At 53.7% G+C, this 21,432-nt stretch overlaps 1 protein-coding gene across 1 annotated transcript in view; it reads left to right on the plus strand.

Moving 5' to 3' along the window:
* The window catches only part of NPAS2 (neuronal PAS domain protein 2), a 140,135-nt gene that overhangs the window by 86,306 nt on the left and 32,397 nt on the right, over positions 1–21,432 (plus strand). Inside the window, exons 5-7 of the mRNA XM_081155769.1 lie at positions 5,384–5,473; positions 13,779–13,899; positions 14,847–14,960. Of these exons, the coding sequence (XP_081011895.1) occupies positions 5,384–5,473; positions 13,779–13,899; positions 14,847–14,960 (325 nt within the window). The remainder of the gene's footprint in view (positions 1–5,383; positions 5,474–13,778; positions 13,900–14,846; positions 14,961–21,432) is intronic.

Below are 21,432 nucleotides of genomic sequence, written 5' to 3' on the forward strand. Positions count from 1 at the left end.
TGTCAGCCGTTAGGGCCCTGTGCCCCCGCCCCAGGGCGCCCTCCGGGTGCTGAGAGACTCGCATTTCCCCTCGGGCGGGCGAGGTGCCCACACCGCCTGCAGGGCTGTGCTGTGGCAGCCTGGCCGGTCTGAGCCAGGGGAATTCCTTAATGCTCTGTGCTTGTATGTGGGTGAAACTTCTCCCAGCACATGAGGACAAGCCTACAAACGCTCTGGCTGGCTGCTCTGGCATCTAAGGGGGCACAGGCCTGGCGTGTATGAATGTGAGAGCAGGGAGCCCCTGTGGCATGTCCAGGCCCTAAGTGAGAAGGAAAGTGGGACAGATGGGTTCAGCCAAAGGAAGACACTGGCTCTGTCTCAGGGGCTCCTGGCAAGGTTTTGGAGAGTTTCATGGGATAAACCTTTCTACATACCCCCTTAAGTGCCCACCTAAGACTGAGGGGAGCTCTAATTGACACAGACGAGCCATGCAGGAGACAGAAAGTCCTAGAGTAAGAAACGCCAGGATGAAAATGTCCAAACATTATGAAATAGAAACATATTAATAAACACTTGAACTATATTTAGAGGAACTACAGAATACCCCCAGGAGCAACTCATTCTAAGTGTCTCAGTGAAGTGTCTTGTGAAACGTCATGTTGAATTAATGCATCATTATGCTACTTTAATGTAAATTATCTTTTAATTCTAAGGGAAAAGTAGTTAAAATGCATAACCCTATAGCACCCAACTCTTTGTAAGAGCCTGTAGTGCAACAGTTTTTCCAGCAAGTTTCAAAGGATCAAATCCGTTTGAGGAAACAAGGCTTTTAAAGAGTTTAAAGTAGGTAATTATTTGAGCTGAAAGGCAGGAGGCTGGAATTTCTAGAAAAAGCTTTTAGATTTGTATGCACATTCTTTAAGCACCATGAGCGGGCCTTGTGGGCGCAGCAGCTGTGAAGAGTCGGGGTAACCCACCAGCTAGTGCTTTTGATTTATCTGGGGCTCCTCTAGGCTCCTTGTCTAACCTGTTGCTCCTCAGTAGACACAGACCTGGTGACGAGTCACTGGAACCCCTGACCCCCGGGTTGAAAACCCAGCAGTAACCCTGCAGGGTGGCGTGGTCACCCCATGGGCAGCCTCCTCACAGTGTGTCCCCTCCCGGCTGCACCTCCCCCAGGTTTTCTCAGAGCCACTGAGGGAGCCTGAGGAGTCCAGAGGCCATGTCTCGGGAGCAAAGAGGTCCCCTTTTAAAATGAGGACAGAACCCATCAGCCCCAGGGAACCAAGCTGCTGGTGCCTTTGGTGGAAATCCCTCCTTCTTGCCTCTTCTTGCAAAAAGGGGGGACCCATATGGCCGTGAGGTGTGAAAGGACAGAATGACTTGGTACAGACCGGCCAAGCCGGTCAGGGGTAAGCTGGCGAAGGCTGTGGCTACAGACATTCGAACACGTGGGCAGGTGCAAAGGAGGAAGAGCCCTGTTGGCAGGTACTTAGGGAGTTTGTGGCATTTCTGAATTTTATTCAGAAAAGCTACAGCAGTCTCTTCTCTTAGCCCAGAGGCTGTCCCAGAGAACACGAGAGACAGGAACATCAGAATCAGCAACTGGCAGAAAGGGACAGCTTCGTTTCCCTCTGCTGTGTGGCAGGTATAAAATTTGGGACATTACGGCATCTTTGGCGTCCCCAAATCTTCTGTCAGAGTCGCCTTTACATCGAGAGGGGATGTCACTGTGCAGTCAGGTCTTGTGTGTCCCCCTCAGATGTGGCCAGTGGGCTTCTAGAGCCAGAGCCCGCCCGTAGCAGCCGCACAGCGCAGGGCCGGTGACTGAGCTGATGAAAGTCATCTTCCGTCTATAAATAGCTCCAGCCTTTCACAGCCATTTGCTTTACAGATTCAAGAGGGGCGTGGGCTCACAGTGCAGAAAGATGGGGCGTGGGCTCACTGTGCAGAAAGATGGGGCGTGGGCTCACTGTGCAGGGAGATGGGGCGTGGGCTCACTGTGCAGAAAGATGGGGCGTGGGCTCACTGTGCAGGGAGATGGGGTGTGGGCTCACTGTGCAGAAAGATGGGGTGTGGGCTCACTGTGCAGAAAGATGGGGCGTGGGCTCACTGTGCAGGAAGATGGGGCGTGGGCTCACAGTGCAGGGAGATGGGGCGTGGGCTCACTGTGCAGGGAGATGGGGCGTGGGCTCACTGTGCAGGGAGATGGGGCGTGGGCTCACTGTGCAGAAAGATGGGGCGTGGGCTCACTGTGCAGGGAGATGGGGCGTGGGCTCACTGTGCAGGGAGATGGGGCGTGGGCTCACAGTGTAGAAAGATGGGGCGTGGGCTCACTGTGCAGAAAGATGGGGCGTGGGCTCACTGTGCAGGGAGATGGGGCGTGGGCTCACTGTGCAGGGAGATGGGGCGTGGGCTCACTGTGCAGAAAGATGGGGCGTGGGCTCACAGTGCAGAAAGATGGGGCGTGGGCTCACTGTGCAGGGAGATGGGGCGTGGGCTCACTGTGCAGAAAGATGGGGCGTGGGCTCACAGTGCAGAAAGATGGGGCGTGGGCTCACTGTGCAGGGAGATGGGGCGTGGGCTCACTGTGCAGAAAGATGGGGCGTGGGCTCACAGTGCAGAAAGATGGGGCGTGGGCTCACTGTGCAGGGAGATGGGGCGTGGGCTCACTGTGCAGAAAGATGGGGCGTGGGCTCACTGTGCAGGGAGATGGGGCGTGGGCTCACTGTGCAGAAAGATGGGGCGTGGGCTCACAGTGCAGAAAGATGGGGCGTGGGCTCACTGTGCAGGGAGATGGGGCGTGGGCTCACTGTGCAGAAAGATGGGGCGTGGGCTCACTGTGCAGGGAGATGGGGCGTGGGCTCACTGTGCAGAAAGATGGGGCGTGGGCTCACTGTGCAGGAAGATGGGGCGTGGGCTCACTGTGCAGAAAGATGGGGCGTGGGCTCACTGTGCAGGGAGATGGGGCGTGGGCTCACAGTGCAGAAAGATGGGGCGTGGGCTCACTGTGCAGGGAGATGGGGCGTGGGCTCACTGTGCAGAAAGATGGGGCGTGGGCTCACTGTGCAGGGAGATGGGGCGTGGGCTCACTGTGCAGAAAGATGGGGCGTGGGCTCACTGTGCAGGAAGATGGGGCGTGGGCTCACTGTGCAGAAAGATGGGGCGTGGGCTCACTGTGCAGAAAGATGGGGCGTGGGCTCACTGTGCAGAAAGATGGGGCGTGGGCTCACTGTGCAGGAAGATGGGGCGTGGGCTCACTGTGCAGAAAGATGGGGCGTGGGCTCACTGTGCAGAAAGATGGGGCGTGGGCTCACTGTGCAGAAAGATGGGGCGTGGGCTCACTGTGCAGAAAGATGGGGCGTGGGCTCACTGTGCAGGGAGATGGGGCGTGGGCTCACTGTGCAGAAAGATGGGGCGTGGGCTCACTGTGCAGAAAGATGAGGTGTGGGCTCACTGTGCAGGGAGATGGGGCATGGGCTCACTGTGCAGGGAGATGGGGCGTGGGCTCACTGTGCAGGGAGATGGGGCGTGGGCTCACTGTGCAGGGAGATGGGGCGTGGGCTCACTGTGCAGGGAGATGGGTTTGGGCTCACTGTGCAGGGAGATGGGGCGTGGGCTCATTGTGCAGGGAGATGGGTTTGGGCTCACTGTGCAGGGAGATGGGGCGTGGGCTCATTGTGCAGGGAGATGGGGCGTGGGCTCACTGTGCAGAAAGATGGGGCGTGGGCTCACTGTGCAGGGAGATGGGGCGTGGGCTCACTGTGCAGAAAGATGAGGTGTGGGCTCACTGTGCAGAAAGATGAGGTGTGGGCTCACTGTGCAGGAAGATGGGGCGTGGGCTCACTGTGCAGGAAGACAATGTGTTTTGCTCCCACTTTTCCCTGTACTCTAATCTGCTTTTTCCAAAAAGGTCCTGCTGACACATCAGCAGTGCCCCCACCTCTTAAAAAAATTCACCTCCAGGAGCTCTGAAAATGCAATTTAAAAACCATTTTGAAAAATACTTGAGGGAAAAAGAAATGAAAGTTACTAGGATGTACTCTGTGTTCACCATGACCGTGAGTCTGACCCAGGGCTTCTCAGCACTGATGACATTTCGGACCTGGTGTTCTTTGTTGTGGGGCTGTCCTGGGCATTGTAGGACATTTCAAAGCATCCTTGGCCTCTTCCCGTTAGATGTCAGCAGCACCCCCCCCCCAGTAGTGACAACCAAATACGTATCTAGACATTGCCGGGTGTCCACAGGGGCCAAAATTGCCCCCAGTTGAAAACCACTGATGTGATCCACAAGGATGCCGTCCGCTTAAGAAATGTGCTATAATAAATATTTTCAGTCTTAAACCCTGCGGTCCATAAATGTAGTAAGTGACCCCAGTGCTCATTTTCCTGGGGGGAGGGACCCCCTCCCTGTGGACGTGCCTGGGAGGGTCTAGCTGAGTGCACACGAGATACTTCTAGAGCTTTCTAAGTTCGGATTTCAGTTTGGGTTTTTCCCCCAAAGCAGAGAAAGCCCGGGGGGGGGGGGGGGGAGGATGGTATCTGAGAGATGCGGCGGGTGAAGCCGCAGCGGTGGGTTGACAGCGACGGCCCTGCCACCGCCCCGGGCTGCCTCAGCGCGCTTCTGCCCCGGGCCTGGGTTCTCCCAGCTCATCGCTGCGGGGGAGCCAGCTGCCAGCACAGCCCCGGCTGCTGCTGACCTGTGTGTCGAGGGTTAGAGTCAAGTTTCAGGGCGCCTTAGGGCAGCCGTGAGCGTCCGGTAAGGAATCTGAAAACAACGCAGCAAAAGCGTCTGAGAAAACACCGCTGCCCGAGTCTTGCCCACACAACCACCAGAGCAGTGCACCCGGCACACAGCAGGTGCTCAGTAAAAACATCTTAAATGAACGAATTTTCAGTCTTTCTCAGATATGTCTGCACCTACTTGAGCCTCGCAGCGCTGCGCCCGGCTCCCGCTGCTCGTGGCTGCGGGTGCTGCAAAGGTCCTGGGGCAGACGCGCTCCCTTGACTGCCTCGCTCCCGTCTGATACCTTTCAGTGAATGTTCGGTACTAAACTCAGTGTATTGGGGGCGGGGGCCAGGGAACGTGAAATATCACTGGCATCTTTTCATGGAAATGATGATATTTCTGATTCAGCCCAATAGTGTGCTTACCACTAAAACCCGCAGGTAACTCCCGTGCTCAGTTTTGATTCATGACACCAGGAGGTCGGGTATCTCACCGAGGTTTCAGGTTTTAGGAATCCATCCCGAGTGCCAGGCAGAGAAGTTCTATGAGGTCACGTGTGGGAATATTCTCAGGCTCACAAAGCAAAGCCAGTGTCATGCCACGGGGTCCTCGGCTTCCGTGACCTCCTCCGCCTGAAAGCATGACTAAGGGCCTTCGCTGCTGCGTTTTCTGCAGGCATTGGACGGCTTCATCATCGCCGTGACGACGGACGGCAGCATCCTCTACGTTTCTGACAGTATCACGCCTCTCCTTGGGCACTTACCGGTGAGTTTCCGCTCCCCCGAGGGCTTGGCCAGGACATGTTCTGATTCTTCCTTCGGAACCATCCAGAACTAAGGTTAGGGTGGCACGGGGCCTGTGTGTGAGGATTCAGGTGCACCCTCGACCAGACCCAGGCCAGGGTCCCGAGGGCCTGCCAGAGGAAGGGCCAGCACAGGTGGGTCATCCTGGATCAAGCGAGGCAGCAGGGCCTTGGCCAGACCTGGTGGTGGACATGGTGCGGGTCCTGTGCCCCAGACCCCACCAAGAAGCAGCCGCCTGAAGAGGGTCGCAGCAGTCAGCAGAGCTCAGAGCCTCTGCAGAGGCGGGCGGATGTCCTCCTGCAGGGGAACCCCAACACCTGTGTCTGGAAATGGGCACCAGGTGGCTGCAGATGTGTGTGGTTCGGAGATCACTGGGGACATGGCTGAGATTACAAGTAGGTCATGACGCTACTGGTAAGGGTTCTGCAATAGGGCTGGTCCCTGGGGGATTGGAATACTCTGGGGAGACGCCGTTGGCCCAGGAAGGTTTGGGGGAACGAGGAGGGTTGGCAGCCAGGAGGAGAGGGCAGGCTCCGCTGTCCCGGGGGAGCCAGGCTGCGGTCGGAGGCCAACGTGTGGTGCCTGTTCCGAGGCCTCACGAGTGTCCCTCCCTCCCCATTTCCTCCCTTCTCTCCTGCTCTTTGCTTCTCCCTGATTTCTTTCCCTCCTTCCCTCCCTCCCTAATACTTCTCCTCTCAGATGAGCCTGGCGGGCTCTCTGGCAGCCCACCCCAGCCCCACCCGCACCCTCTGTCCAGGTGAGCACCTGGCTGTGAAGGGCCCGCCTCTGAGGGTCCCTCACAGGCGTCCGGCCAGCCTTCTCTCACCTTCCGCAACAGTCCGTATTCCTACGGAGCCTGCCCTTGACCGACAGCTCAACCCGGAGTGCTCTGCGGGCGGAGAGGCCTCCCCCCCTCCCGCTCCCCCCAGCAAGCCCGCCGCACCTGACAGCCCCCACTGCTCCCCACTGCTCCCCACTGCCCCCCTCTGCCGGGGGGCTGCCACTGCACGTGATGAGGGGGGCAAGGCCTGGGCACGGCCCCTGCACCTAGGCACCCCTGGGCCCGCGTGGTGCTGGAGGGCTGCGCTTGCCTCCCCTGAGCCACGCCTGCCCCGCAGCCATGGGCCTTCCTCTGTGAGCAGCTTGTCTCCGGGATCATGGCCCTGGTTTGCTGACTGCCCGGGGCTCCGCGTCATCCGGGTCATGTTTTTCCTCGGAAGCCGTACCCCTCCCACCATTTCTGCACGTGACGCTGTGTGGAGGTCACAGCCACGTCCCCCCCTTTCCTTCACCCGTCACTGTGCTTAGCCCAGAACAGCACGCCTTTCCCTGCTACGTAGATGCCTTTTATTTTGCCAAAATCCATCCAACCCCTGCTTCGGCCCATTTCCTGTACACTTTCAGGGCGCACTAGGCTGAGGGTGGGGGTTCTCTCCTCTGATATCTGTCGGAGAGGCTTGTTCTCACTGCCCCCTAAGGAGCCAAGAGTGCAGTTCCATCTTGATTCGAGTCTCAGGCTGGAGGACTAGGGGTGAGGCCAATATGAGGGGTACAGAAGGGACCCCAATCAGCCGGCTGCTCTGAACCCATCTGCCAGGGGCTGAGGAAGAAGAGGGGATGGTGCCCCTTTGCGGAGGGTTTGCGTTTTGTGAAAGGACAGGGTTGGGCCCATGGGGCAGTGTTGACAGCAGATGTCGCCACCTCGACGCCAGGGCGTGGGCGCTGGGGCGCAGCTGCCTGAGTGAACAGGATCCGCGCTGGGCTGCTTTCTGCTCTCCTAAGTACCTGATGACCCAGTTGCTACATATGGCAGAAGGGACTTAAAAAATAAATCAGGAATTCTTCTGATTTGAAATTATGAAGCAATTTAGGACCAACTTTGTCATTATTTTCTAACTCTGGAAGGGCCAGAAATGACCCTGACTCTAACTGGTCAGTGCTCAGTGTCTGCGTTTCGACCGAGCCACCCTCAGGCTCCCCGCGGAGGCGAGCCCAGGCTGGACAATCCCCACGTTTAACTTCTGTTTACTTCTAGCTTGCATTATCCAGTTTTCACCAAGACTGGATTTTCTTTCTCCTTTCTGCTTAGCATTCACTTGCATCATTTGCTAGTGGGTGGACCACGGCGATTAAAATGGACACTTCCCTGGTGCTAATCAGCACTTAGCCGGTTGAGTAGGAGGTGAGGAAACCGGGGCACAGAGCGGCTAAGGCCCCACAGCCAGCAAGCGGTGGGGCTGGGATTTGAACTCTGGGACTTTGACTCTGGACCTTGGTGCTCAACCACTACTCAGAATTCCATATAAAGCAGAGGGAAGTTGAGTGTTCTCGGGGTAGAGTGGGTGGTTAGGAAGGGAGAGAATGATGGATTGAGGGCAGTGGTCAGCCTTCATGGACGATCTGGCCATTGAGGGGAGGCGGGGACACAGCGTGAGCAGGGCCACGGGAAGCCATGGGCCCCACCGCAGCGTAGGCTGGCGTGCCAGGGGCCGGGTCCCACTGCCCTCGTGTGGCCTAGGATTAGAGGACCGCCGGTGACCGGGGTTGGGGGTTTAAGAGCAACAAGAATTCCTTTTTTGTTGCCGGGGTGAGGCTGCCAGCACACCGTCTCCTTCCTACTGCTGGAAACTCGGACATGGCAAAAGGTCCCCTGATAGACTTTTGTACAGAAATTTCCTGGCGAAACATTCTAGAACTTTCTTTTCCAGTGTAATAGAAAAAGGAAGAAAAAATAGCTCAAGGCAGAAAATGATTTGAAGATATAGCCAAATTTTTCCATGGTGGGACACCAGTGCGTTTCACCGTCTGGAATGAGCACAGGTAGTCGGGGAAGAAAAACGGACAAGGTAGGGGCAGGCTGGTGGAGACCCGGGGCTAAAAGGAGCCCGGGTGTGAAGACCTTCAGGGAAGACCCAGGGGTGAGGGTCAGTGCCTTGCACAGAATGGGGAAAGAGTGGGGCCCAGGCAAATGAAACAAGCCAGAGTCGGCATTGCCTGCATTTCCTGTTGGACTTTTTGTTTTTCTTTTTGTTTTTAGTTTAACTTCCCAGCTTGCTTTTCTGGTGTGTTAATGAATGTGCTGCCTGCCTAATGAGCTTGACCACGCTGAGCTCATAAGGCAGAAACCCTGTCCTCAGCACTGAGCACAGCACCCATGTGCCCGAATGCTCACTGAACCCAGGGAGGGGTCTGTCCGCGGGGCTGCAGGAACGGGAGAGACTGCAGACGGCCTGGCTGGGCCGGGCGTGCGTCAGGCGAGAAAGAAAGTAGCCTAAGGTGCACGTGATTATAAAGTTGGAGGAATCTACAGATCACAACATGCTTTCATGCAATGCTGGTGCCCCAAGTGAAAGCTCCAGAGAGACATGCAGATCAAAGAGAAATATGGGGCCAAGTCCCTGTGGCCGGGTCACTGCTGGGAGAGGAGGTTGTCGAGAAGGAAACACGGAGCCCCTGGCTGATTCGACTGTGAAATGCGGTAGCAAGGCCAAGGCCACGAATCCCTTTCCACCCTGCCCTCACCTGCTGGAAGAACCCATCTGATCCAGGTCATTTGTTTTTATTTCTTTTTCTTTTTTTAATTTTTTTTTTAAATATATCTTTATTGGTTTCAGAGAGAGGAAGGTAGAGGGAGAGAGAGATAGAAACATCAATGATGAGAGAGTCATTGGTCGAGCCCGCAACCCGGGCATGTGCCCTGACCAGGAATCGAACCCCAATCACCTGGATCCTAGGTTGACGCTCAGCCGCTGAGCCACGCCCGGCCGGGCCAGGTCATTTGTGACAGGTGGCTCCAGGTCTGGGCAGAGTTGTGGGTGGGAGGGCTCAGTCTAGAAGGGGCCCCTGCAGGTGTGGCTACGGCCCTGAGTTGATCTCAGGTTCAAGTCCAGGCCACCAGGTAGATTTTTTTTCGTTTTCCATATCACACATACAGAAACATACTTCTGTAATAAAACATCCGTTCATTTTTTAAATTAATGATAAATGAGCATGAACACCCATCTAGCTCTCACCGAGGTCATGCCCCAGCTCGTGGCAGGACCGTCGGCACTCCTGGCTGCTCCTTCCCCACCATACCCCACCTTCCACCGACAGGTGACCGTTTTCCTGACTTTTAAGGTCATTGTTTCCTTGTTTTCTTAGTAAGCATTTTTTCCATGTTCTCAGCACTAGTTCTCTATCAAGGTCCCAGGGACAGCTGAACACACACACCAGGCACTGCTGAGATCAACAGCTGCTCATTAGTAACATGTACTCGTGTAGCGTAGGATTAGAGGACCGTCAGTGAATGGGGTTGGGGGTGGAGGAGGCACAGGGCCCCGCGGGCTGCAGTCCGGGACAGGGTGGCCCAGCAGGGGCTGTGGGGGGCAGGCTGTGTAGTAATGAGAGGGTGAGGGCCCCCTAGTCCCCACAGGGGTGAGACTGGCCTCTTTGAATAATTCTGCAGGTAGCAGGGGACTAAACCCTGCACTCGGGATAAGCGGAGCCCACACCTGGTCCCCTGGGCAGGGGGTGTTTAGCTAGGGGACCTCAGCTCCGGGGACCGAGTGCAGGGAGGAGCTTCCCTCCGCCAGCCGCGTCTGTGTGCTGCTTGCCAGGCTCTGCCTGGTGCAGCGGACGTGCTGCCGGGTCACAGGGAGAAGGGAGCCTGCTTCCTGCCTCCCCAGCACTTGCAGATGGTCCCCAGGCCTCAAAGTGCCTGAAGAGAAAACATAGTAGATGTGCAATTTGCAATTTAGGAAAAGCATTTTGAGTGACACTCAGAAAAGGGACCGATTGTTGATAAAGTAGCCACAGACATATCAGTAAGTTGGGACAGAGACCTTCCCTGCCCGACAGGGAAACAGTTCCCAGGAATGCGCTCAGCCGCGGAGGTGGCTGCAAACAGCACATCCCCTCCCTTGTCTCCATAATTGCTATTATTTTAATAGACAGAGCTCAGCTCATCCAAGGGACAATTCAATTGCAGATATAATTTACTCTCCTGTAAGCACTAGAGTTTAAATTTTCAAATTATCATTATGTGTTGGTTTTCAGCGCATGGAAATGGCATAATAGTAACATAAGAGCAAATACATATAAAGAGCTTGCTGCGAGCCCTTTCCTCGTAGTAACTCACACTCCTCCACCCCCACCCCACTGCCTGCCTCCCCCACCTCCATTCAGTGTCCCTTCATTCTGGGCAGAACCTGTCCCCCGAGGTCCCCCACAGCCCTCTGATCTGCCAGGGCGATCGCCAGCCTGCTCTCTGCCCTACCGACCGTCAGGTTCCGACTGGCCCTTGAAGAGAAGACCCTGGGGTGACTTAGTCTTTAAGAAGAAATGTGACTGTCATCTGTGAGCATTAGTCATCTGAAAAGCTAGAAGGAATGGGCCTAAAATAAAGTCAGGAACATCTGAAGGAACTTGGAGAAAGCCCAAGTGAGACAATATAGCACAGCTAGTGAAGGGGTTGGCAGTCGTCGTCCATAGAGATCAAAACAGGAGCACCCAAGCTATGAGCCCGGGAGTCACTGGAGTCCCTCTTCTCACTCCTCCTGTCCTCTGTCAGCCATCAAGCAGTGTCCACCTGCCTCACACCCCCTCCAATGCTGGCTGCAGGAGGGGGGACTTGCCTGCTTGGCTGTGTGTCCTCCCAGTGCCTAAGGCAGTGGCCGGCACGTGGCGGCCTGCCTCTTCCTCTGTCCCCCCTCCCTGTGCCTTTGCAGACTCTGACCATCTCTAGCCTGGTTCCTGTGCTCCCTTCCTCTTCAGACTGCTAGAGGGTCTCTTTAAAATATAAGCACAGGCCCAGCCGGTGTGGCTCAGCGGTTGAGCATTGACCTAGGATCCAGGCGATTGGGGTGTGATTCCTCCTGGTCAGGGCACATGCCCGGGTTGCAGGCTTGATCCCCAGTTGGGGGTGTGCAGGAGGCAGCCGATCAATGACTCTATCATCATTGATGTTTCTAGCTCTCTCTCTCCCTCTCCTTTCCTCTCTCTGAAATCAATAAAGGTATATTTTTTTCAAAAAAAAAATATATATATATATAAGCACAGTCCCGCCCTGGCTTCCTGCAGGTCCCTCAGTGGCCCCCAGTGCACAGGATTGCCCCCAACCCCTCGGAGGCCTTCTGTACCCTGGCCCTCCTCTCCTGTGCAGCCTTCCCCCCTCCCCCCTCCCTGCAGTGCTGCACCACTCCCCCCTCCATGCTTCTGTGCCTGCTGCGCCCCGACCCAGAGCTCCCTAGCTGCCTGGCAGACAGTCTTGTCCCCCAGACTCTGCCCACAGCCCTCCCCTATGGGAGCTGTGCCCTGGAAGACTCCTGCCCTTCAGTTTGGATTCGGCCCAGCGTGCACAGTGTTCTCTGGCACCTGCCTCTACCTCCATCACAGCGCTTGCCCGGCCTCCCTGTCAGCCACGCACCAACACCTTTTACCGAAAGCCAAGCACCGTTTGAGGTCAGGATGTGGGTGACAGAGGGGAGATGGAGGCAGACGGGCCCCGCCCTCCCGGAGCTCCCTCTGCAGGGCACCTATCAACACTAATGAGCCTTTGCGTAAGTGGTCGTTCAGGACGTAATCGGCCCAGCATTCGCCGAGTGTGCCGTTAGCAGCTCACCAGAGCCAGCGCGTTTCCCCTCCGCCTCTAGCTGAGCAAAGTGCAGCCCGGAGGGGGCAGGGCCGGTCTTCAAAGCCCCCCTCTCAGCTCTCACTGCATTGCCACGAGGAGGGCCGGTCCCTCCCAGGCCTTCCCGTCCGGCAGTTACAGGCTCGCCTGACAAGTGCGGCAGAGGGGGCAGAGCCAAGAAGCCAGGGGGAGGGCAGATGCTGGGGGAGGGCTGTCCTGAGTCCTCCGAGGACATTATGTCAAAGCAGGGACCCGCAGGAGGCACGGGAGTTAGCTGAACAAGAGGAGAGGGTGCAGGACGTTCTAGCCAGAGGGCACAGGCTGGGGAAGGTCCAGACAGGAGCAAAGCGGACAAATGGGAGAAGAGGAAGGAGTGCTGGCAGGAGAGGTACTGGAACGGAGCAGGTGGATGGCAGGTTGTGGGAGCCTTAAAGTGAGTGGAGATGGTTACGCTTCGTCCCAGGAGCAATCGGGAGCCCACGGGTGGTTTTAAGCCGGTGGTGGCTTGGTCTCCTACCAGGCTCGCTCTGGAGAACAAACTGGGCAGGGACAGATGTTGGGGTGGGTCGACGGCGTGGCCAGCTCTTTCCCCAGGTGAGAGGTGCTGGTGGTCTGGGCGAGCGTAGAGGCCTTAGACATGGAGAAGTGAGTGGACCTGAGAAAACGTGAGGGAAGAAAGGCTCACAGGGCCTGGACATTGTCCGGGTGTGAACACAGGTTGGGAGGGGAAGAAACAAAGGATGCCACCTGGTGTCTGGTGCGGGCGAGCGGCTGGCCGGCAATACCACGTGTGGGGCCAGAGACACAGGAGGAGAGGGCCTGGGCGCAGAAGAATGATGATGTTAGGGGTCTGCGTGCATCTGGTCCCCGGGGGACCTGAGTGGCACTTGGGAGGTTAGGGCAGGACGCAGCAGAGAGTTGCCCAGATGTACACAGGTAAGAGTGTACACGGATCCTGTTTGAAGCTGCAAGAGGGAGTGAGCTTGCTGAGGAAGCCCAGGGAAGCGACCCCCCGGTTCTCGCTCCCCGCTAGGAATCCCACCTGCACTGTCCAGTACGGGGACACCAGCCACGTGTGGCTGCTTCCACTCCCGGTCAGGTATTGGAATTAAACACCCAGCCTGCAGCCACGCCAGCCCCACGCGGGCCTCAGTGGCCATGTGGCTAGCATGGGCAGCTCTGCCGGAGAGGGCTGTCCAGGCTCGATGTATTTATTTGTGTCCGCAGCTCGCAGGCACTCAGAAGAGCGTGCAGTTCCTTCCACTAGAGACCTTTAAGAAGTAAACAGGCGTAAAGGTCAGAAAAGCAACCCCATGTGCTTTCAGAGCCCTTCAGCCAGTGACCGGCCTTGTGCTGGGGCTCGGGGCCGCCTGCACCGCTCTGGCTGGAACGCGGGAGTCTGGGCGAAGGGCTCCTCGAGCACGAGGAGGACCCTGCGTGCTGACTGACTTAGCTCTTCCTTCCTCCTTGGGCCCATCGGAGCAGCACATATGCGTTTAAGCAAGTAAAGCCTTCTAGATTACAATTCAAAATCACAGTGATGGATTAAAGGCCTTCCAAACCAGTTCTGAATCGTCCTGAATGTTTAGGTTTTGCTTTTGTTTCAGTTTCCCATCTCCACTGAGTGTATACCTTTGTTCTTTATTTCATTTTTCAGTCGGATGTCATGGATCAGAATTTGTTAAATTTCCTTCCAGAACAAGAACATTCAGAAGTTTATAAGATCCTCTCTTCCCATGTGCTTGTGACGGGTTCCCCCTCCCCAGGATACTTAAAATGTAAGTTTGACTTCACCGGTTCTACCAGATATAAAGATAAGAATTTTACTTTTGAAAGGAGGTTAGAATAAACTAAGAAGGGAAGACTAATTTTAAGAATAATTTTCCTTGTGACTCAGGACATTTCCAAGATCCTCAGAGGTATATTTTAAGTTTAAAGCTAAAACTGGAGTTTGGAATATATGAGACATTTAACTTTTATGTGGAAAATTTGAAAGCATAGAGCTTAAGAATAATGATTTGTTTTGCATGTAACGCAAGAGATTTCTTCTTTTCACATAAGAGTCTTTTAGTGTAAACAGTGCAAAAGTCAGTTAACAAGCTGCTTATTTGGAGGACAGTATCATGCTAGATTTGCATGAGACCAAGTAACCAATTGAAAACCGAATAATTAGGTCAACAATTCAAATTCTCTTCTCCCAAAACTGTCATTGGATTATTTATATACATTGTCAGTTTTCATGGAATTTCTAAGTTTTTGTCAAAATTGCTGACCTGGCTAGAGGACCACGTGTGAACCACGTGTCCCTCGATGAAGCAGACACAGCGGTGGAGGTGGCAAGGCTGCCTTGTGCTTGTTCAGCCTTGGTCCATGTTCCATGAATAACGTGTCCTGTTGCTCTCTGATTCTGCTTCAAAGCAAAGGAAAGATTAAATTAAGTGGAGCATCTCTGTGTGCGCAGGTGTATCTTAATACACCGTGTGACGAGAACTGGGGGTAATCGGTGCCCACATGCCCACCACAGGCACCTGCGAGCCAGCGGAGGCTAACTGGGTCCAAGTATGGGATGCAAAGCATCTGTAAACGAAGCAGGGGCGGGGGGCTAATGAGGGATATTCTCACCGCGTGTAGACTAAACCCTGCGTGTTTCACGCAGACGAGGCTTGTTTAGCCTGCAGCGTGTGACACTCATGCTCTTTCCTTTCTTTTTCCTTGAATGATCCAGCCGACAACGATTTAGAGTTTTATTGCCATCTTCTCAGGGGCAGCTTGAACCCAAAGGAGTTTCCAACGTATGAATACATAAAATTTGTAGGAAATTTTCACTCCTGCGACAACGGTAAGCCTAAATTGTCGCGTCATCGCGCGTGTGATTTTATCACGCGGATGTGCACCCAGGCGTAAGGAGCAGGGAGGCGGGAGGCCCGAGAGTCTGCTTTTCACGTTTGCATCTGGATTTTCATGTCCCCAAGATGTGTTTTTTGTGCTTGTAAATGTTATTTCCCTTTCGAGGGGAACACACTCCCACCTCTGATTCTGCCAGTGCGCAGAGTCCCACCGAAATGTACATTGTTGTTTACTTACATGCAGGCTGGGGGAATAGTTCTGTGAGAAACAACTTCCAGTTAGTAGGGAACAGCTGGGCCTACACGGGCGGACGGGGCTTCCTGGATGACAGTCCGTGACCGCGCTTTCTGCGTTTTCATCTCCCTTTTCACAGCACTGCCATGTGCGTATTTTAATACCTGTGGTCCACAGGCCTGTGCTCACTCCAGCCCTTAATGCACAGTAAGTGGCCTGCAATCTAACGGGGTGAACTGCCAAGTCCAGTGGTAAAGCTGTCCTTTAGGGAAACAACTGCCCAAGCTGTGGCCGCATCCCTAAACCGGACTAAAACCCTGGAAAAATGGGAATGCAAACCTGATGCCAGAAACTCAGAGACGCACGTGCCAGCCCACAGCCCATTGCGGGGCCCGCACAGGCCCATCAGCCTTTTGTTTGTTCTGCTCCTCAAAACTCAATGCAAAACAAATAACTTTGAAAGATCTGGCATTTCATAAAACAGCAGAGACAGGTAACTAGAAGGAAGTGTTGACAGAGAGTAGTGGAAAGAGAGCAGGAAAAAATACCAAAGGAAAACAAATACAGAAAGATGAGCCTTGGAAATGAGAGGTGGGGCAGGTGAAGGCAGGAGGAGTTGGTGGCATGCTGACTTGTGCTGTTTGGTTTCTGTTGTCCAAGCTGGGGTCCACTGTTGAGTTCAATGACTTCAGTCAAAGTCGTCCAAGAGTTTCAATGAGAACCCCCCAAAGCAATGGCATCGGGTCCTATGCTGAAGCTAACCAAGGTTTTTCCTTCAGCCTTAGAGGGTCCTCTGTTGTGTTATTTGCATAAAGCACACATGCTTTGTTTAAAAGACTAACTAGATGCTAAGCAGCTCCATCCTGCCAGAGTGATTTCCAGGCCCAGTGTTGAACGCTTTGCCTGGATGATGGTTCCATGGCCGACTTGGGCCCTTTTGGGAACCTGCCCATCGAGGGCTCAGCGTGCCCAGGTGGTTGGAAGTGATGGTAGCGGGCCCCTAAATCTAGGCAAAGCAGATGAAGCCAAGGCCTGACCATGCAAACCTGACCCATCTGAAGGGCTCCGCCAAACCTCCGGAGATGAGTGTAGAATGAATGAACCAGACCAATAAGGAAACAGTAGCTCATTGGGCTCAGATAAAGAGAGTGACCTGAGAGGCACCTCATAGAAAACCCCATGATACGAGCCCTGGTGTGGTAAGTCGTGGGGTGAGGCAGCTTGTGGGAATGTAGGCTCTCAGGTGTTGTCTAAAGATTCCAGTTCAGGAGATCTGAGGGTGGGGCGGGGATTGTGTGGTTGGAAAGAAGCTTGGGGATCTGACGTAGGGCCATGGACTTGAGAAGCACCACCCTATTGGAACACTGATGCCATTCCACAGGAATTTCCATGGCATTCGCCTTGCCTATGGCACTCCTTCCGACAGCTTTATCCTTGAATGAAAATAAGCAGTGGTTTGGAATTTCATTAAAGCATGTGCTGTGGCCATAATGCCAGCTGCTGAGAGAGCAGTGTATCCCAAGTAGCTGTGTGCAAAGAAGGGAAAGGCCCCAGCCCCCAGAGTGCCAGGACTGTGCAAATTATGGGATGCTGCTCCCACGTGTGTCCCCGTGGCAACTGTGCAGGCTCTTAATAAAAGAACCAACCTATGATTGGCTGGTGAGCAGCAGTTGTGTCCTTTGTAAATTTCCATTCCCACGACTCTCATCATGACGCCCCTGAGTCACTGAACCTTCCTGCTGTTTGTCACATCTCAGGGGTCTGAGGAAGCAGGCCGGCTTCGACAGACTGCAGGGACTTATTAACTAGCAAGGCTTTATTTCCACTTCAGGGTGAGATAGTGTTTGTTTGCCTGAAAGAATGTGTGGAAATGATGTGCGATTTTTTGTTGTTGACTCTATTACAGGTGTCCCCCAGTGCCCCCCCATTGCCCCTCCATCCTGCCCCCAGGCCCTCCCCACACTATTGTCTGTGTCCATGGGCTGTGCATATATGCACATATGTTCTTTGGTTAATCTCCTCCCGCCTCCCCCACACCCTCCCTTCAGCCTGGCAGTCTGTTCCATGCTTCCATGCCTCTGGTCCTATTTTTAGAAACCATTACTGCTATAAACACACAGCACTGTAAGTGGGAATTTAAAAGTGGGGTGAAGAGTGACTTTCCCGGGCCTGTTGACACACCAAAGTTAACAGGGGCTTTCTTGGGAAAAGAATCTCCCAGCCCTGGCCAGTTTTCTCAGTGGTTAGAGCGCCGGCCCGTGGACTGAAGGGCCCAGGGTTCCATTCCAGACAAGGGCACTATCTGGGTTGCAGGCTCAATTCCCGGTCCTGGTCAAGGACACATGTGGGAGGCAACCCACTGATGTGTCTCTCACATCAGTGCTCTCTCTCTCTCTCTCTTCCACTGTCTCTGAAAAGTAATGGAAAAAATATCCTCGGGTGAGAATTAAAAAAAAAAAAAAGAGTCTCCCAGTGTAATCATGGAAAACATGAAATGTAATTCTGACTTGGATTACAATAGATAGGAAAAAGCATCAGAGAGACAGGTGAAGAGCAAAGAGGGAAGCCTATGAAATCACCAGCCACCAACCATTTTTGACCTATAGACTATGGGTTTTGACCTGTAGACTATGGTTTTTGACTTATAGACTATGGTTTTGCCCTGTACATTATGGTTTTCAACCTATAGACTATGGTTTTTTACCTATAGACTATGGTTTTTGATGTATAGACTATGGTTTTTGACATGTGGACTATGGTCTTTGACTATAGACTATGGTTTGACCTATAGACTATGTTTTTTGACCTGTAGACTATGGTTTTTGACCTATAGACTATGGGTTTTGACCTACAGACTATGGTTTTTGACCTGTAGACTATGGGTTTTGACATATGGACTATGGTTTTGACCTGTAGATTATGGTTTTTGACCTATAGACTATGGTTTTTGACCTGTAGACTATGGGTTTTGACCTACAGACTCTGATTTTTGACCTGTAGACTATGGCTTTTGACCTATAGACTATGGTTTTGACCTATAGACTATGGGTTTTGACCTACAGACTATGGTTTTTGACCTGTAGACTATGGTTTGACCTATAGACTATGGTTTTTGACCTGTAGACTATGGTTTTTGACAAATAGACTATGGTTTTGACCTGTAGATTATGGTTTTTGACCTGTAGACTATGGTTTTGACCTATAGACTATGGTTTTTAACCTGTAGACTATGGTTTGACATAACATAGGAAATAACCCAAATTTGATTTTGTTGGTTTACTTTTCAATAAATTTTGAACAATTGGTTTAAAAATATAGCTCATCTTAGGGGGATTCTTTCCTGGACCCTGAACTTAGCCTTTGCCTTGACCATCTCACTGGACCCGCTCAAGAGCCTTGGGAGGCGGCACTGTTGGGCTGTCCCATCTTCCCAGCAGAGGAGACAGATGTGTAAGGAAGTGAGGGTGGGGCCCACACAATACCCATTCTAACCCTGAACTCGTGCTCAACCAGTGCTTCGCTGCTCCCACACTCCATGTTGAAATTAAATACAGGTGCACAGCACAGGCCTGCCCTGCCCTGGTATTGGGGCCTGATGTCCACAGCTATGCACATCCGGTCTCGGGCACCCACACACCAAGCTGTTTTAAGGATATCTGAGGTTTGATTTAAATCAAATACAATCAGACACGCAGACATGGCAGTGACTGTCCTGAAGGAAAATGTTTGCCTGCCCAGATACAGCAGGCAGGGCCCCTCACGCAGGGCCACACATGGAGGGGCAGGAGAAAGCATGCACAAGAGCCTCTCCTGTGGTTTCCCCTGGAAAAGACAGGCGAGGCAGGTCACCAGGCATAGGATGGGCATGTGCGCATAATTCCAGGGCTCTGTGCTGCAGGGGCCACCCCAGCTGTCTGGCCCTGGAGTGATTAGGGCAAGGGGACAGTGGCCCAGAGTGTGAGAACCAGACAGTGGAGGTGGTGGGGTGTAGGCTGTGTGTCGGTTGATTTACATGTGAATGGTACCCTGGAATTGGCTGACCCTGAGGGGGCAGTCCCTCTGGGGTCAGCACAGCCCCAGACTTCAAAGGACCAAATACAGAAACTAGAAAACCTGGCTGCCACACAAGCCACCCATGTAACTTCCCTGAGTCCCAGGCATGGCACGGGTTTAAAAACAGTGGGGGGGGGGGACATCTGTAATACTTTCAACAAAAAGATAAATTTTTAAAAAAGAAATTCTATAACTTTTATATATTTTCCAACAGTGCAGAATATGGCTGCTCAAAAAATTAAAAATAAATAAAAACAGTATGTAAAGTGTAGAAGAAAAATAACCATGAGCATCAGTTTTACTTTAATAGAAGACCTGCTCACACCTCAAAGAACTATGTAGGGGACCCTAATTTGGTCCATTACCGTGAGGAATCTTTCCTTCCGATAGGGCTGTTTAGTTCACAGAGCACTGCCTGACGCATTCTGACTTGATGCCTGTCAAGAAGGTAGGAGGCGCTCACTTACATAAATAATGCCATGGCAAGGACGGCAGCCTTTCCTCTAATCTGTGGGCTCAGTGCACCCCTTCCTGGGTCCATGCAGCCCGAGCCTGGCCCATAGATTAGCACCTAGCAAAACAGGTTGACCTGCACAGAGGCTTGGAGGACTTGGCCCTGGATACACAGTGCTGGGGCAGAGCCAGGATTCAGACACAAGCATCCAGCTCATGCTCTTCCTCGGGAGCTGATAACAGAGCTGTCTGACTGCAAAGCACATTCCAGGGACGAAGTGGCAGCTTCCACGAGCACTCCCACCACTTCCTTGGCCTTAAATACAAAGTAAAGATTAAATCCACACTGGTCAGTGCTAGGTAAACTGGAGCCTGTCTAACGTCCAGCGCCTTGTGGATGGTCCACACTGGAAGGCCTCCTGAGCTGCCGTGTGGTCAGGAATGTCCACCCTTGGCCTCATTCACTCCCCATTCTGCACCCCACCCCCCTCCGGTGCTCCCTGATGTCCTTTCCCAGGCCCCTCACTCAGGGGCACCCCTGCAGGACTATTCCTGACACAGTGTCTTCCCAGCCCAGAGCTCATCTGATCATCCCAAGGCCGATAGAGGCCTGGATGCCACTAAAATCCACATTTATAGTTCTCAGACCTTAAACTGAAAGGCCCAAAGTGAAATGTAGAGGCTTTGGGGTAGAGAAAAGAGCGCAAGACTGAGCCAGGGAGGGTGTTTGGTGACCCTTAAATCACGTGGACGAGCCCCAGCTGCTTTCCTGCTGACCAGGCGATGGCTCGGGCTCAGCGGGCTCTGTGACGGCTGGGAATAGGCCCCTCAGGAGGCCGGCGGAGGAGACAGGCACAGCACCTTCGCCCTTGTTAACAAGACTGGACTCTAACTAGACATTTCCAGATTGCCAGCCAACCATGCCACCTACCCTTTAGCTCCCCTCGTCGCCCCTCACCCACTCGGGCTGTGCAGGCACAGCGACCGTGGCCCGAATACTTGAGGAAAATGGGATTTCCCTGACGGCATGGCCTCTTAGGACTTCATTTGCCACAGGTGTTGGGTAGGGACCTAGGGGTAAGGGGACAAGATGTCACATCTTTATGGGGATTTTTAATAAATGTGAAGAAATGTGTGTCAGCAAATGGGACAAGAAAGTAGCTCTGTTAGAATTGTTTCATTTTAGGACAGTGTCTAAGGCAGCCCAGGAGAAGCTTCGTAAAGGAGTGGCTGGAATACAGAACCACACGGCTCCTCTTCCAAAAGAAGCCGGCTCTCGGGCCTGGCCGGCCGCTGGGGCCAGGGCAGCCCCTGGGTGCCTCTGCTCCAAACACTGTTTCCAGAATAGAGTTAAAACAAAATTACTTTATCCAGGGCTCGCTTGTCACATCACAGATTTTTTTGATGCTTTTGAACAAATGCACATCTTTTTACTTCTCCAGTTAGAGGGGAGCCCATGGGGCCTTTCCCCAGCCCGCGCCCCAAGGAAGACCAGCCTCTCCCTGCCCCCGCCCCGCCCCGCCCCGCCTTGGATGCAAGTGTGTGCCTGGCTGAGATCCGGAGAGCAGTGTTTCGGAAGCCGCTGGTGTGGTTCCAAATGGGTCACCAGCAAACAGTCCACCCTGTGCTTTCCAGAAACCGCAGAGCAGGGCGTAAGAGCTTCCCTGACCTCATCTCTCCTCCCTGCCTCTAACCTCACAGCCAGGGGAAGCGCAGAGTGGAGG

The sequence above is a fragment of the Miniopterus schreibersii genome (genome assembly GCF_964146895.1).
Source record: "Miniopterus schreibersii genome assembly, chromosome: 13".
Taxonomy (NCBI): domain Eukaryota; kingdom Metazoa; phylum Chordata; class Mammalia; order Chiroptera; family Miniopteridae; genus Miniopterus; species Miniopterus schreibersii.